Source organism: Lepidochelys kempii, chromosome 22 (genome assembly GCF_965140265.1).
Source record: "Lepidochelys kempii isolate rLepKem1 chromosome 22, rLepKem1.hap2, whole genome shotgun sequence".
NCBI classification, from domain to species: domain Eukaryota; kingdom Metazoa; phylum Chordata; order Testudines; family Cheloniidae; genus Lepidochelys; species Lepidochelys kempii.
Window position 1 is genome coordinate 7,370,559 of NC_133277.1, and position 15,430 is coordinate 7,385,988.

Genomic DNA, 15,430 nt, shown 5'->3' on the forward strand with positions numbered 1-15,430 from the left:
CCCCCTCTGATTCTGCACTGAGAAGTTATTCACAATGGGCTCTGTGGTCACAGGTTGGATTTCCTGAGCAATTGCTGGAACTATGTGGCAGAGCCTGGATGAAGAAAGGTCAAAGAAGAGAAGTTCCTAAGTACCACCCGCTGGCCTGCTTTCCTGCAGGAGGAGCAATTCCTATCCTGAGGTTACAAATAAGTGTAGACGCTCAAGCCCTAGGTTAGCAAACTCAGGGTCTGCTAACTCGAGGTTTACTAACCCTGGGCTCACATTATAGTGTAGAGACACCCTAAGACAGAGTACAACTGCCAAGGCAAGGTCTTTAATATAGAAAAAGTTTCACATCAAATTAAAATGCATGTTTAGCATATTTGGATTTGTATTGCAAAAGTCCGCTTGCCTGCACACTCAAGTGACCTCTTTGGACCCTGAGATCTATCAAAGGAACACACACTATTGGTCTTTTCTCATCTCAGCAGATGTTCACACTGAGACTCATATATTGGAATGTTGGTTTTTAATTTGTGCCAGTTCATTCAGAATCACTGCTCCTTTCCCATTTCAGTCTGAATGTCTTCCCAGGGACTTTCTAAGGTTCCTATTTTCAGGACAGTATGACCAGAAGAGTGTAAAGGCCTCCATCTCAAATCATGAATCTGTCCAAAACACTTTTACCAGAACCCTGCCGTTCCCCAAACAAAATCCATTATGATTCCCACACCATACACCAGTCACGAGGCAAAGTTTTCAAAGGGGAAAGTAAGAGCACAAAATACGTAAAACTCAAGCTGTTCTAACCCACCCCTCCAAAGCTCATCATGGATGCTTACCCTGTACTCTGGAATCTCATTGGCTTTTCCATTTGGTTTTCTAATCCCAAGTTCAGATGCTGAACACAGCAAGGATTGGACTGCTAGCATGCTCATATTTGGCAGTCACATCAGACCATAGCAGGAATGGCAAATATGCAGGTGGCTGGGTAGAGTTTTAAACATTTCAGTCAAGCTATTCCAGAAGTCAAGTGCCTTGACACTAGTTCCCTAGCCATGTGGAGAGCCAAGTGTTCTAGCACAGCCAGGGCCGTGTGGACTTGTCAAAGCAGGCCTAATTTAACTGCAAGGGGTGACAGAGATGGCATAGCTTAAGCCCCCTTCCTCTGAGCTTGTGCCATGGTCAAATTGAAGCTCGTAGCTGCAATTGCAAAGACTCCATCGAATGACATTTTAAATATTGTTCTTTTCAGAACAGGCCTGTTTCCAGTGATGTTCCACCAGGAAAACCACATTAGGAAGGAAGCCTTCCCTGTGCCTTTTTTCTTCCCCCTCCAGAACACATGGCAAAAGAATAGCAAGGATCATACACACATGTATGAAAGTCAAATGATGTCAGGTACTTCTTTATAATACTCCTTACTCAGGCAGTCTCTGCGGTCACTCATTAATACTCACTTCGTTTAAAGCTACCTTCCTTCTGAACAGGATGTTGAAAACAGTAGTTTTGCACCCTATTTAACTACTTCAGACCAAAGTCAGCCCTAATATAAAAGGCTGAAATCCCACTGAGAGTTGCACCTGCTTACAGCCGAGCTGAATCGAGTCTGTTGTCCGTACTCTTAGGCATACGTAAAGTAACGACACAAAGCAAGTATATACTCCATAAAACATTAATATTTTAATGAAAAATCTTAGCTTCATGTTTCTATCCAAAGACACTCAAAACTAGTTTTTCCTCCTCCTGCCCCCCCTAATTTTGACCTATAAGGGGACCAGTTTGGAGATTTTTATTTTTTTTTGTATTTCAAAACATTTTTTTTAAAGATTAAACAATCAGGCTAGCAAAAAAGTACCCAATACATACTTTTCTTATATCAAACAAGCTAGTATTTCAGTACAATGTAACTATACAGAATATATACATTACACATATGATCACAAAGCAAACACTACAGGCTCAGAACAGATTTGAAAAAACATGATATTCACATTGATTACAAGAACTCTAAAAATGATTGTAACGTTGAAACGGCACTTAGTTTACAAAAAAGTCACAAAAATATATATAGCCACCAAGAACTATGGTTCCTGAAAAATACTAATAGCCAGATAGTATTATATAAAATGTGAAGTGTATTTAAACATCGTATACATTAAAAACAAAACCAAAAAACATTTCTGTTAAGTCAATAAACATGCCAAGTAATCTAGCGGTGACCAGCGTCAACAAGAGAAGCTGTACTGTGTATGAGATGACGACTGGATATACGGCTGGTGACTGGAGACTGGCACAGTTAAAAGGGTTGCACTGTTACTAAAACACACAAAGAAGCCCAATGATAATTTAATTCACATTTTTCCTCCAGCTTTACCCTCCCCCCGCTCAAGGATTCCATCAAAGGCCAGTGCCCAGAGAGTCAAGGCACTGAAACAGCAGGGCAAGGAAGCCACTGAGGACTTTCTTGTAGGCAGGGCTATAGTCAGAATATCAAAAGCATGCATCAGCTAAACAAAATGGTCAAAAATCTCCTCTGGGGACTTTATCAACCCTCAGGAAGACTGTGGTGTCCATACAGGAGGGCAGCCCCAGAAACTGATTTATTTTTATTTTTATTTTTTAGTGCAACCAGATCTGTCGGCGAGCCCTGTAGGATACTGAATGACTGTTGTAGCATGCACCAAGTTAACAAAAACCCAGAGCGTTAACAATTACTGTTGTATTTTTTAAAAAGTTCACGTTTTACGGTTTATTCCCTCTGAATATTTTGCACCAACTATGTTCTGCTGGTGACCTCTGATGTGGTTGAGGCACAGTCCGACCCTATATTTGATGGTGAGACCAGTACTTTTTTCTGCCCACAATGAACTAGGAACAGAAGGTGCTCCCTACATCTGCATATTACCTATGCCAGCCAATCCAGGCAGCGTGCACAAAGCCTCTACCCCTCCAAATTGCATATAAAATGCTACAGGGTATGCCCTGAAAACAGGATGGCAAAATTCTCATGCGCTGAAGTCTTTGGACTGGAGGGGAAAACCAGCAACCAAGAAATGACGGAAGCCCACATATAAAAACTTAAAGCCATATCTTAAAAACAATAAAATTTTATACCATAAGGTACCTAGGGACCATAGTTTTATAAAATATATTCTACTGCATTGGCAGCTATTACTTTTTTTAAAAGTTTAAGTTCACACCTTTCAGCCTCGTGAAAACCAGAACCATTTTCAAAGATCTAGTCAACTAAACTCTCAGTATGAGAGACTTGACCACAGTACTTGCTAGCCTGACAACTGAACTCAAATTGTAGTGAGAAAGACAAACTAATAAGGGACACAAAAATTTTAACCTGTGATAATAAAACTATGTTGCAGAAAACTGACATTCCAATTAGTACTGGGGGAAAGTTTAATCTCCTCAATGCGAATGTATCCCCATCGCTGGGGAGCTGTGTGCACAAGCATCAAAAGGAAACTATTACTTGGCCAAATCGGCCAGCGCACAGCTGAAGCAACTGCTCCTCCTCCTTCCCCTCTCTGTGGGGGAGAGGGGAGCCAGAGGTGACCCTCTCCCCTCCGCCTTGAGGCACTGTCCAACATGTAGGGAATGCAGATCCATGTCCCTGAATCTTGCTCCCTGCCATATAGCAGAACCATCCATGGTCTGTGGTAGTCAGGGCCCTCTTCTAGCGTAAGTGGGTGGGGGAAGGAAGGATTTTCCACTTAATGCACTGATCATCCTCTGTACACCAGAAGATTATGCAAAAGGAAAATGCACTCAAACCACTTTCTGAATACTTTTGGAGAATACCTGTCAATTCAACAGTTGCTGCCAGGGGTACTACAGCCTCAGTAAACCGAATCTCCTCTATTTGAAAGAAATTCTGAACAACTTACTTTTTAACCAAAATATAACTTAATTCCTTGTATCTATTTTTAGAAAAAGCAGCCCAGGAATCAAACCCCTCTGATAACATCTTTTAAAGAAGTTATGTTTCAGGTTTAATCCCCAGTGTAATCTAAGGCTTGCTGCTTTCAGCTTACTTAGACATTTATCTCGCTTTAGAACCTGGATATCCAGCAATAGAGCTTGATGTAAAATGTTAGAACATTTTAAATCTCTCCTTTGAGGGACATTAGTACTCCCAAGAACTGAGCACTTCCAGAAAGACACGGAAAAGAGAAATGAAAGAAGATTTACATTTCATTTGGACTCCTCTCTATGGAGAAGGGATACATATATTAACAGGAAACAATTACAAATACCAACCAAAGAACAGATTAGAGCTACAATACTGTCCTTGTAGCTACCAAGTTTTAATGTGTTCTCCACAGCATTTCAGACAGCAGTTAACCATCCTACAAAATTTTAAGTCATCTAAAAATCAGTTATTCTAGGTGTGTGTATTCTGCATTTGCACATCTCATGATCAGTGAATTATGTGTTACGACAGATCCTGTCCTGGGTGAAAACCATCTTTTTTTGGCAGAAGGAATAAGTCCATCCATGTGTGATGTGTTAATTCATTGTGCATTATACACAGTGGGCCAGCTGTGAAGTACGAGTTTGTGTGTGTACCTAAGTGCTTTTTAACTTATGACTGACTAAAAATTGTCATGTACAAGGAAGACTTATGCTTCTGTAACAGAGAAAGAGGATCATGAATTAGAGTTTAGTACCAGATCCTACTTTTATCCTGAACTACTGGGGGGCGCGGGAAGAAATATTTAACAGGCACTGTCCTGACTCACTGGATTCTTAATTATAGAAATCAGAAGTGGAAGAGGACTGGTCCTCTGATCCAGTCCCTTCAATGGATACTGGCCTATTTCATAGTACAGTATCTTGAATAAAAATTTGTTCTGCTCCAAGCCCTTTACAAAAGACCAAGATAGACATATAAGATGAATTGTAGCTGTGACATTTTCTGCAGATGAGACAGGGGGGAAAAGGTAGCTTCAGTAATTTGGAAAAAACTGGGAATCTTATTAAATTTTTTTTTAACATAAACACAGGGTAGGGAAAACTTATTTAAAGAAACACTAGAAATGTGTAAGTATGTTATCATTGAAGCCTTTTAAAATATTACCAATGTGCAACAAGCTTTACACTGATTTGCTATCAGCAGATATTTCATAGTTCTACAGATACATTAGAACTGCTGAAGTCATTGCACACTAATCAGTCTTGCCATTTGAGCTCTGCATCTCCTCTCCCTCCCTTTTTTAAAAACATTTCTCTATTTTTCTCTTTCATAGAATCATAGAATATCAGGGTTGGAAGGGACCTCAGGAGGTCATCTAGTCCAACCCCCTGCTCAAAGCAGGACCAATCCCCAATTTTTGCCCCAGATCCCTAAATGGCCCCCTCAAGGATTGAACTCCTTTCAATCCAATGTGTGCATGACAGAGGGACTCATACCCATGGTATGAGTTTACCACGTAGATCTAAAACCAAGGGAGTCTGACACATGCCCTTGGAATACTAAGGTCAGGTAATACTTAAACTCTCAGCATGCTGTGGGTTGTGGAACACAGCTGTTTATGTATCAAAGAGAGTTAATTTCATCAGCAGCCAAAGAATTTATACAATCCCTCCTTTAAGTTTTTAAGCTTTACTATAGCCCAAACTGCCTGCAACAAAATGAGAATCACTGCTCTGAAAATCCCATACCCAAAATTTACAGCCATTTCTAAATCTGGAAAAAATGAAATCGCAAATCTTTCACTTTATTGCTTGCTTGAGCTGTGTACGTAGCTGGAGTAACAGCCTTTAATAAACTAACTTGGCAAAGGTTTAAAATGTTTTGGAACAGGAACAATTTAACATTGTTATATAGGGTTTTTATAAACAACCCCCTGTTGGGTTAGAAACTTGGCCTCTAAAAAGAATAAATTGGTTGTTTTGTCCAAAACAGACTAATAAAAACCCCAGAAAGTATACATGCATATGTATAAGCACAAAAGTGTGCAATAATGCACAAAAGAAGAACAACTTGTTTTTTCCTTTCTGTAAACTCTCTCTAGCCAGCTTTTGGAGATTAGTGATATGTATGATAGGGGAAAGTGAGTAGGACTGCAAGCAGTCTGGCCAAGGTTTAAGAATTTTAGTCTGGGACACGTTTTCTTTTTTTTAAAGGTGGTTTCCTTTACAGAAAGATACAGTGATGACAGATTTGTCAGGCTTGCATGGATTTATACTTTCCTTGACTGTATGCCTCGCCCCATATAAGCAAATCAGGATAGGTTATTTGAATGAGCGGAGTGGAATATCAGAAGTGGGAGGACCTGGCATGGCATCATCACTCAATTTGTCAGAACTGATTCAGAGATTTTTTTGTAAAGAGACATTTTTTAAAAGGACAGTACTGTTATATTTCAGAAATGCTTACGATTTCCAAAAAAGGGTTATAGTAAGCAGTTTGAAAAACAGTAAGGACAAAGACAGGACATGCCATATTTTAAGCAGAGGATTAACACATCTACTTAAAGTTAGTCAAAACTCTGCTCATTAATTAACTTGCGAGCATGCATGCTTGTACTGGTCATTTTAAAAGTGTCTTCTGATTCTCTCCCTTTACCAGAGGGTCTGCAGAAGCATTAGAAATTTAATGAGCTGTTCTAATTGTGGAAGAAGGAAGTTGAAGTGATTTCAGTCGATTGCTTCTTCTTTAGAAGTGCATCACAGCTTCTATGATGCTCTGACAGGACCTTATTGTGCATTCAGTCTTAAACATTTTCACAGAACTGATCATTCAGTCATGAAAAATAATGTAACGTCTGTTGCAGTTTTCTGTTTAAAGTGTAGCTTACAAAGTAAAAAGGGAAATCTCCCTCCTTTTGTTTAAAAAAATTAAATTAAAATGTACAGGACCAAACACAGGCACTTTCCAAAGAACAAAAATGAAACCAAACCATGAATTATTCAATAGTAATAGAGGACAGCTCTGATTTCGGGGGGTCATCACTGGTTGCCTCGGCACTGGCATTAGTCTTTGGCTGCTCCGGCATGTCTTCCTCTTTTTCTGCCAACCCACCCAAAGACCCCAAGGGGAAAGTGCTTTCGCAATTCTGAGTCGACGAGACCTGTGAAATGACAGGCATGTGGACAGAGGAGTTGCTTTCAAACCCATGCTCTCCTAGCTCATATTGCCCGAGGGTCTCTTCCTGCTCCTGGTTTAAGTAGTCCGGGACTAGGAAATCACTAGAAGAGGGGCAAAGGACAGAAGAGAATGTTAACCTTTCAAAGAAACATCAGATACAGCTATGCTAACTACTGCATTGCGCAGGGAATAAAGAAACTATTATCACAGCTAGGGCTACAATCTTCTCACTAATATGCTTCACTAAGTGTTATAACTCAGTTTTTATTTACATGTTTGGAGAAGCTATACCTGGGATATCAAATTTTCATGGTTTATGCAACCATATTTCCTCAGGGGTAGCTTCGTATCTGGGTTTGAGCCCCTTGAGGAGGATGGGAGTTGATGTTAGTATCGCCACCTGGTGCGGAATGCTTCCATGCCAAAAAAGGGAGTGCTGGAGTTTTGTTTTTTTAAGAACAAACTAAATTTAGTGCAGGTAAATTCAGGTCTATTCAACCTCTGTAGAGGGGGCAGGGACTACCAGAGAATCAAACACAACCTTCCTCTCAAAGGGGAGGGGTCCAAAGTCAAAGGGAATTAAAAAGGATACAGGAAGCAAAAGAGACAGGGCTGAGGCACGGGGACAAAGGTATAACAAAAGCATGTTAGTGCAGGACCCAGCGCACAGACCTGCAGACGACAACCACTGCTCCAACAGGTCAAGGTAAAGAAGTTGGACTGATAGCTCTCTATCCACAGAGCAGATGGAGCACAGGCAGCAGCAATGAAAGCCGAGCCTCAAGTTGCCCCGCCAACGTGCCTCAACAATGACACAGGACTATTCGAGATGACTGAGGGTAGTTCAATTTCAAAAGCCCATTCCATCCTTGGCCTCTCTGCTAAACTATCAATAAGGATGCCAACTGTAATGTTTTTTGTGATGCTGACACCTATCCTATTACAGTAGAACCTGCCTTAGCGATCACCCCTGGAGAGAGACCGCCTGTCATGAGTGACTACTTGCAGAGGCCATGGAACACCACCACCATCTGGTCTGCAAACTTTAAAGAGACCACTTCTTACAAGCGACCACTTTTGCTAACTCCCATGAGTGGTCACTCTTGGCAGGTTTCCCTGGACTAAGAAGTGGACTGAATTTCATTTCCTCCCGAGCCACCCAGTCCTGGCTCTTTTGTCACAATAACTTTACAGCTTATTCTCAGAAACTGGGGGCTGAACATGCTCAGAGGAAAGGTCTCACACACTCGACCAATATTTCCTGATTTACTCTGTGCGAGCACGATACAAAGTCAACTTTTTTGCAAATATCCAGCACCAGACATATTCATAACTAAAACCAGTATAGGCACTCTTTGGTTTTTCCATGTAGTCCATTCAAAAGGGAGCAGTTTCCTGGAACAATGATATGAGATTCAGTGACCCTTTTCTTTCTGCAGAAAAGGATGAACTTTTCCAAATCTAGGGGAAATCCAAATCGGGGAATAATTGGAAAATGCACTATGCTAACATGTTAATCTGTATTTTCAAAAATCAAATAAGGCCCAGGAAATCACTAAAAGGAGTGTGTTTTAATGTATTCAACAACAAAAAAAGAGTGCTTACCACAGCAACCGCATCATCTCGTGGTATATTCATGCTACCTCTGGCACAAGTGGTACCCTCAATGAACTGCACACACCAGAAGGTACTGAACTTTGTACTTTTAAACTATATTTTCAGGGAAAGACAGCTGACAAGCAAACATTTCCTGATTTATGTTCTTTTGGAATTCTTTATACAAGTGGTGTAGAACTAACCACCAAACAAAATGTTGAAACCTTTCATAAGACAAAAAAAATATGACATCTAGAAAACACCTGACAGATTATTGCTAGGGAATTTTAGTTGCTATGATGCAAAGAATAAACTTACAACAGGTTTACTTCATACTTTTTAAAACAAACAGCCTACTTACATGTACACATCTGCATTACCATGAATGAAGGAACTTTTGTTTTATTTTTTAAAACCTAACTTGTTCTCAGAAGATTAAATATTTAACAGTAATGAAGTCTCCCTCTCTCTAGAGTTCCCCTCATTCACTTTCATTTACTTATCCCTCTATTTAAAAATCTCTTGTTTATAAACACTTATCCCATATTAGTGTGATATTACTGTGCTACTTTAACTCCTCAAGACTCATTTACAGGCCTCTGAAGAGCTTTTAGTGAAATGTTTTTGTATGTTAAGCCAATTCTTTACTACCTGATTAACAAGAATGTGCAGTAGGCCTGTATGATTAATACGTTGGAAATTTTAAAACGTGATCATTTAGCAGTAAATAAACCTAAAAATGAGAATGAAGATGTGATCATCTGGATTCATGCAGTCTCATAATAAAATCCTTCCCTCAATAAAAAGTACTTAAAAAAAATTAGGTCATAAGTCCACCCCCCATCTAAACAGACAGTCCAAACTCTTTCAGATACAGCCATCAAATAATTTATAAAAACTCACAGACTGTGGTATATAATGCTATTTTTAGCACTATTAACGTGCTTTTAGATACTAGTGGAAAGAGAAGTAGCCTAGTCACTAAGAAGCAGTCTTTCGAAACTAGTAGATTCTTCAATGCCTTATTATACAGTTTATACACACTAAAAAGCAGCTCAGAGATTACAGATAGTAGTGCAGGAATGAACGTGACTGCAATTAGCTGGCAACCTGATGAGAGGAACAGCAGGCTGCCCTGAAAGCAGGAAGAGATGATTTAGAAAAAGCAAGTTTCCCCTGTTAGGTTTTTGTTGTGCACCTCACCTGCTCTGGAAGTAGTTTGCTAGCTCTGACGCTTCATGGTTCAGACTCCTCAGGTGAACGATTAAATTTCCAGAGTTGGTGAACATGGCGCCACATGTTTTGCACTCGTAAATCCGAGGCTTGCGGATAATATGCCGGGAAACCCGCATGTGGTGTTTATATTCCCCGAAGGAAGTGAAAGTGGCACTACATATCTGGCACCGGAAACAGCGTTTACCTTCGTGCTTCAGGCGATGCATCTTTAGCGAGTAAGCTCGGGTGAACTTTTTCCCACAACGGTCACACTGAAATGGTTTAATGCCTGTGGGAAAAGAGGGGGGAATATTTACTTTGTGCAACTGGAGGTCACATTTGGCAATTTCTGTTCAACAGGACAGCAGCTGTGACCAGTCAGAGTAAAGTGCTGATTTAAGAAGGAAAGAAACAGGTTATCTTTAAAATGGCAGAAGCGATTAGCATAAACCTGATATTTGTCTCAATCAGATGACAAGGAAGTTTTATAACGACCAGGTCCTTATACAGAGAGACAAGGTGGATCCTTATATAGTCCTTCTTCGTTATATAACTTAAACCCGCTGTAAGGCTTCTGTGGGTTAGAAACCAAGGCAACTGACCAACTGACCTGCAGCCAGAGTGTTTGATGCAGCAGAACCTATAAACCACCTTTGTTGTCTCCTGATCTTGAACTGATCTGAGCTGGGCTGGTCAGTGCAACACAGCAACCTTTAAATTGCTTTTAGTAGAAAGTTTCATCAACTGTCTATAGCCCCAATAAGCAGTTCTGGTAGTAAGGGACTGCCTGGCCATAGGGATACCCTAGCTTATGCAAGGAGCCTGACAAGGGAGTTGTGGTACAGGAGCCTACACAGCAGCTCTATGCCACCTGTGGATGCTTGCATACAGGGGTGATCCTCTGGGGGCCAGGTAAGTAAGCCTTAATGCAGCTTTGCACAGTCAAAGGAGCACAAAGCAGCATTAACACATCTGATGATCTGGCCCTGAGTTTTGTCCTACATCCAATTTAGAAGCCTTGTTACCAACTCTCTCATCCTTTACTGACCATGCTCATTTCAGAGTGAATACAAATATTACACGGTACAACAGCAGTTAATTTGCAATGGAATGCGTATGGCTGAGAGAAACATGCTCTCCCTAAACAATCACATCACTACCAGCACTAATACTATACAAAAGGTTAAACCACAAAAAGTCCTATTAAATGGTCTGACAGAATTCAGGCCAAGAATCTGGAACTCTGACCTCAATTCGCAATATAGTTCAAAAGAAAAAAAATGTTAAATGGTCTAAATTAAGGATGTTGTTTCAGTCCAAGCTGTTAACCTTACTTGTCAATTCTTCTGCTTTCCTCATGTGTAAGTGAGCTCCTTTAATTGTGGCTTCCAACATAGTGAAAGCTACAGTTAAGGTTAAACTGAGTCTCTTTATAAACTTGCTTTCACATGCTAAACATTCTAAAATATTGTCCTTTGGGGCTGAAACTTTCCATGCTTGGTCTCTGTCCAAAAGCATTTATTTTCTTGAAAAGTTTGAGGCAAATCTCTTCAGCCAATTGAGTTAAGGGAAAATACTTCTGGCATTTACAGATTGGAGGTTTCCTCACACGAGTAACTCAAAAACAGCTAGTAAAAAATATCTTCCAACTTCCCATGCAAGTCTTACTGACATCTGTCCACTAACAGATCAAGCTGAAATACTTTATGCATGCTTGATGGATATCTTAAAATTTTAGCAGCCTACCTGGGACAATTTAATAACCAAATATGCACAGGCAGGTTGTCTTGTTACTGTCAAATGCCAAAAAACTACATTAATGGATCATTATTGGGCTAAGTAACAGTTGCTAGTAAAAACTTGTGCCTTGAGAATTGTGGTTCTTCTGCCCACATACATTTTATGGCATTTGTGCAAGATGACAGGTCAAATATAAACCAGGAGAGGGTAAACTTGTTACTGTTCAATTGCAAGGATCCAATTTCTCTTATATCAAAATGACTTTTATAGATTTAAACATTTTATTAGGTAAATGGTGGCTAACTCCATCAAAAGTTGCTTTCTATATACACTTTATATAACTTATTGTGTATTTCAGCCATAAACATGTTTAAAATATCAAAACTATTATTTATAATCTGATTTCTTAAAAACCATCAGCAAGGATCAACCATTCTGACTGACGGGCACAAATTCCATTTGGTATACAACTATAAGGGGCATCTTAGAGGCCTGCACTGTCACAGTTAAAAGTATCTCTACATTCACTGGACTATCAAAGACACAGTTAATGCTGATCTACCAAATCCTACACTGTTAAATCTCTGGGTGACAAACAGTAACAACCTCATTAACAGCTCATCCTTTGGTCACTTGTTTGAAAGAAAATGGCTGCAAAGAAATCTGGAGAGAAAGGCTGATTCAAAAGCAGCAGACCTAATACATAACTCTTGCTAAATGACACTGACTGCAACCACTTAATTTATTAGTCATTTTGATTGCTCCCCTTCACCTATCCCTGCAGAAGTTTCTGAGACACAGGAGGACATAACTACTAATCTCAGCTACCTGCTTTGGATAAAATGGCTTTGGTCACAGCTTTCTTATGGTTTATGAGTCTCTTCAAGCAACACACCAGACAATTCCGACATCCAAGGATGAACTCCAATCTACACCACTTGAGACTGGTATAATAAAAAAAGCCAATGCAGTACAACCCTTGCAAAGGATTCATAGGGCTTGTCTACACTAGAAACTTGCACTGGTGCAGCTGTGCTGCTGTCTGGTGAAGACGCTCTAAGCCAATAGGAGAAAGCTCTCCCCTCGGTTTAATAATGCCACCTCCGCAAGAGGTGGTAGCTGTATTGGCGGGAGAAGCTCTCTCACTAACATAGCGCTGTCTACACCAGCACGTAGGGCAGTATAACTACATTGCTCAGGGTGTGGATTATTCACACCCCTGAGTGACGCAGCTTAACATCTTGATTTTGCCTCAAACCTTTCCATAAAAGCAGGAGCCCCATTACTGTATGAATGTTTTATTCCACCAACTTTAATAAATATGTTTTCATCCATACAAAGTTTAATTATTCAGCAACACAGCTAGACTGTATGTTGGAAAAATAGGTATGCACACAGTGATTAATCCCAATTTTTAGAAATCTGAAAAAGAGATTGAAGCAAAAAAAAGTCAGTTTGCATACAGCAGTTCATTTAAAAACAGTTACAGTACTAAGCATGCTGTAAAAACAGCAAGCGTCCTGGATCCATGACCTACTTATTCTTCAAAACAGTTAAGTTTCTTTACCTGAGTGGATGAGCATATGCTGTTTTAAGTTCTGAATGCGGGTGAATCGGACCCCACAGGTTGGGCACTGAAAAGGTCTATCCGGGCCATTTGGGCTGGGTCTCTCTGTGCTACTGGTAGAAGGGGCAATGTAGAGTTGGTAGGGATACTGAACGTTCTCCAACCTGGGGGGAGAAAAAAATCACTAATTTACAAGCAGGCTAGAAAAAAAATTGAGGTGGCCTGTCCAAAGAAAACCTGACCCGAGGCAAGAAATGTCACTGGCCTCTGACCTCAATTTCTTTGGAAACAGTCACTGAACATTAGCTGTACAATGCACTTCATTTTTCAGAGAACATATATATATATATATATAGAATATATATATATATATATATATATATAGAATATGTGCATTCTTCCAAAAGTACATAACAAAGTGCAACTGGCAACTGGAGCAAAAGAAAGAATTTAGTAAATTAGTAAGATGGGTAGGCAAATCCAATTTTTTATTTCTGCAGTTCCTGTGACATTTAAAGGAAACTGAGGCAGGACAGTTCATTTTCAGCTCAAGTCAGATTCAATAATTAATCAATAATATGATTTACAATTTCAAGTCATTAGCTTGCCTAGCAGGCAGCAAGAAAGTAAACTGTATTTGTTTATACTGGATGTTTGTTTGATACAGCCTGCTGCGTGACAGGATATGTATCAGTATGTTTAAAGTTAGCTAAACTTGGTTATAATTTTAAGGTCATTAGGTAGCAGACGAAGGAAATATTTTAACTTTCAAAGAAATTAATTACCTGACATTATCTAAGTACCCCCACCTATTCTCTAACTGCAAACTAACTGCGGGGAATATAGCACTGTAATTTGGTCTTTTGGTGTGGTGTTTTCTTCACAGTGGATGGGACACCTTAGTCAACTAGAAACAGCCCTGCCTATCACTTAAACACAAACATAAGAATGGCCATAGTGGCAGTGGCCAGCGCCAGATAACGTCAAGGGAATGAACAGAAGACGGCAATTACTGAATGATCTATTTTGTCATCCAATCCAGTTTCTGGCAATCAGACGTTTAGGGACACCCACAGCATGGGGTTGCATCCCTGATCATCTTGGCTAACAGCCATTGGTGGACCTATCCTCCATGAACTTATCTAATTCTTTTTTGAACCCAGTTATACATTTGGACTTCACTACTTCCCCTGGCAACGAGTTCTACAGGTTGACTGTGTGCTGTGTGAAGTAGCACTGCCTGTTTTAAACCTGTTGCCTATTAGTTTCTTTGAGTGATCCCTGATTCTTGTGTTACATGAGGGGGTAAACAACACTTCCCCATTCACTTTCTCCACATCATTCATGATTTTATAGACCCTATCATATCCCCCCTTTTCCCTCACCTCTATTTCTAAACTGATCAAAGTCTTTTTAACCTCTCCTCACACAGAAGCTGTTCCAATCCCCAATCATTTCTGTTGCCCTCTTCTGCCCCTTTTCCAATTCTAATATATCTTTTTTGAGATGGGGCAACCAGAACTGCACGCAGTATTCCAGGTGCGGATGTCATGGATTTATATAGCAGCATCATGATATTTTCTGTGATTATATATCCCTTTTCTAATGGTTCCTCACATTTTTAGCTTTTTTGACGACAGCTACACATTGAGTGGATGTTTTCAGAGAACTAGAGACAATGACTCCAAGATCTTTCTTGAATGGTAACAGCTAATTTTATATAGACCTCATCGTTTTATATGTATAGTTGGGATTATGTTTTCCTAATATGCATTACTTTGCACATATCAACATTGAATTTCATTTGCCATTTTGTTGCCTTGTCACCCAGTTTTGTGAGATCCCTTTGTAACTCTTCGCAGCCAGCTTTGGACTATCTTCAGTAATTTTGTATCATCTGCAAATTTGCCAGCTCACTGTTTACCCCCTTTTCCAGATCATGTATGAACACGTTGAACAGCAGAGAGACAGTTCCTTGAGGGACCCAGCTATTTACCAATCTCCATTGTGAAAACTGACCATTTATTCCCACCCTCTGTTTCCTACCTTCTAATCCAGGGGTAGACAAACTTTTTAGCCTGAGGGCCACATGAAAATTGTATGGCAGGCCATGAATGCTCTCAAAATTGGGGGTTGGGATGTGGGAGGGCTCCATCTGGGGGTGTCGGTTCTGGGGTGGGGCTAGGGGTTCAGGAGGCTGCTCCAGGCTGGGACTGAGGGGT

The 15,430-nt window shown here is 40.1% G+C and overlaps 1 protein-coding gene across 7 annotated transcripts in view; it reads right to left on the reverse strand.

Annotated features, from left to right (window-relative positions):
* Window positions 1-15,430, reverse strand: part of ZBTB44 (zinc finger and BTB domain containing 44) — a 154,275-nt gene that overhangs the window by 95,756 nt on the left and 43,089 nt on the right. For 2 of the 7 annotated variants that reach the window (XM_073321185.1, XM_073321186.1), the window contains 3 exons: window positions 13,209-13,372; window positions 9,890-10,190; window positions 1,644-7,191 (listed from right to left, as the gene is read on the reverse strand). In XM_073321185.1, coding sequence (XP_073177286.1) covers window positions 6,909-7,191; window positions 9,890-10,190; window positions 13,209-13,372 — 748 coding nt within the window. In that variant the 3' untranslated portion in view covers window positions 1,644-6,908. Of the gene's footprint in view, window positions 1-1,643; window positions 7,192-8,695; window positions 10,191-13,208; window positions 13,373-15,430 lie in introns of those variants that run through there. The other 5 variants (XR_012155952.1, XR_012155953.1, XM_073321187.1 and 2 more) reach the window with 4 other exon arrangements.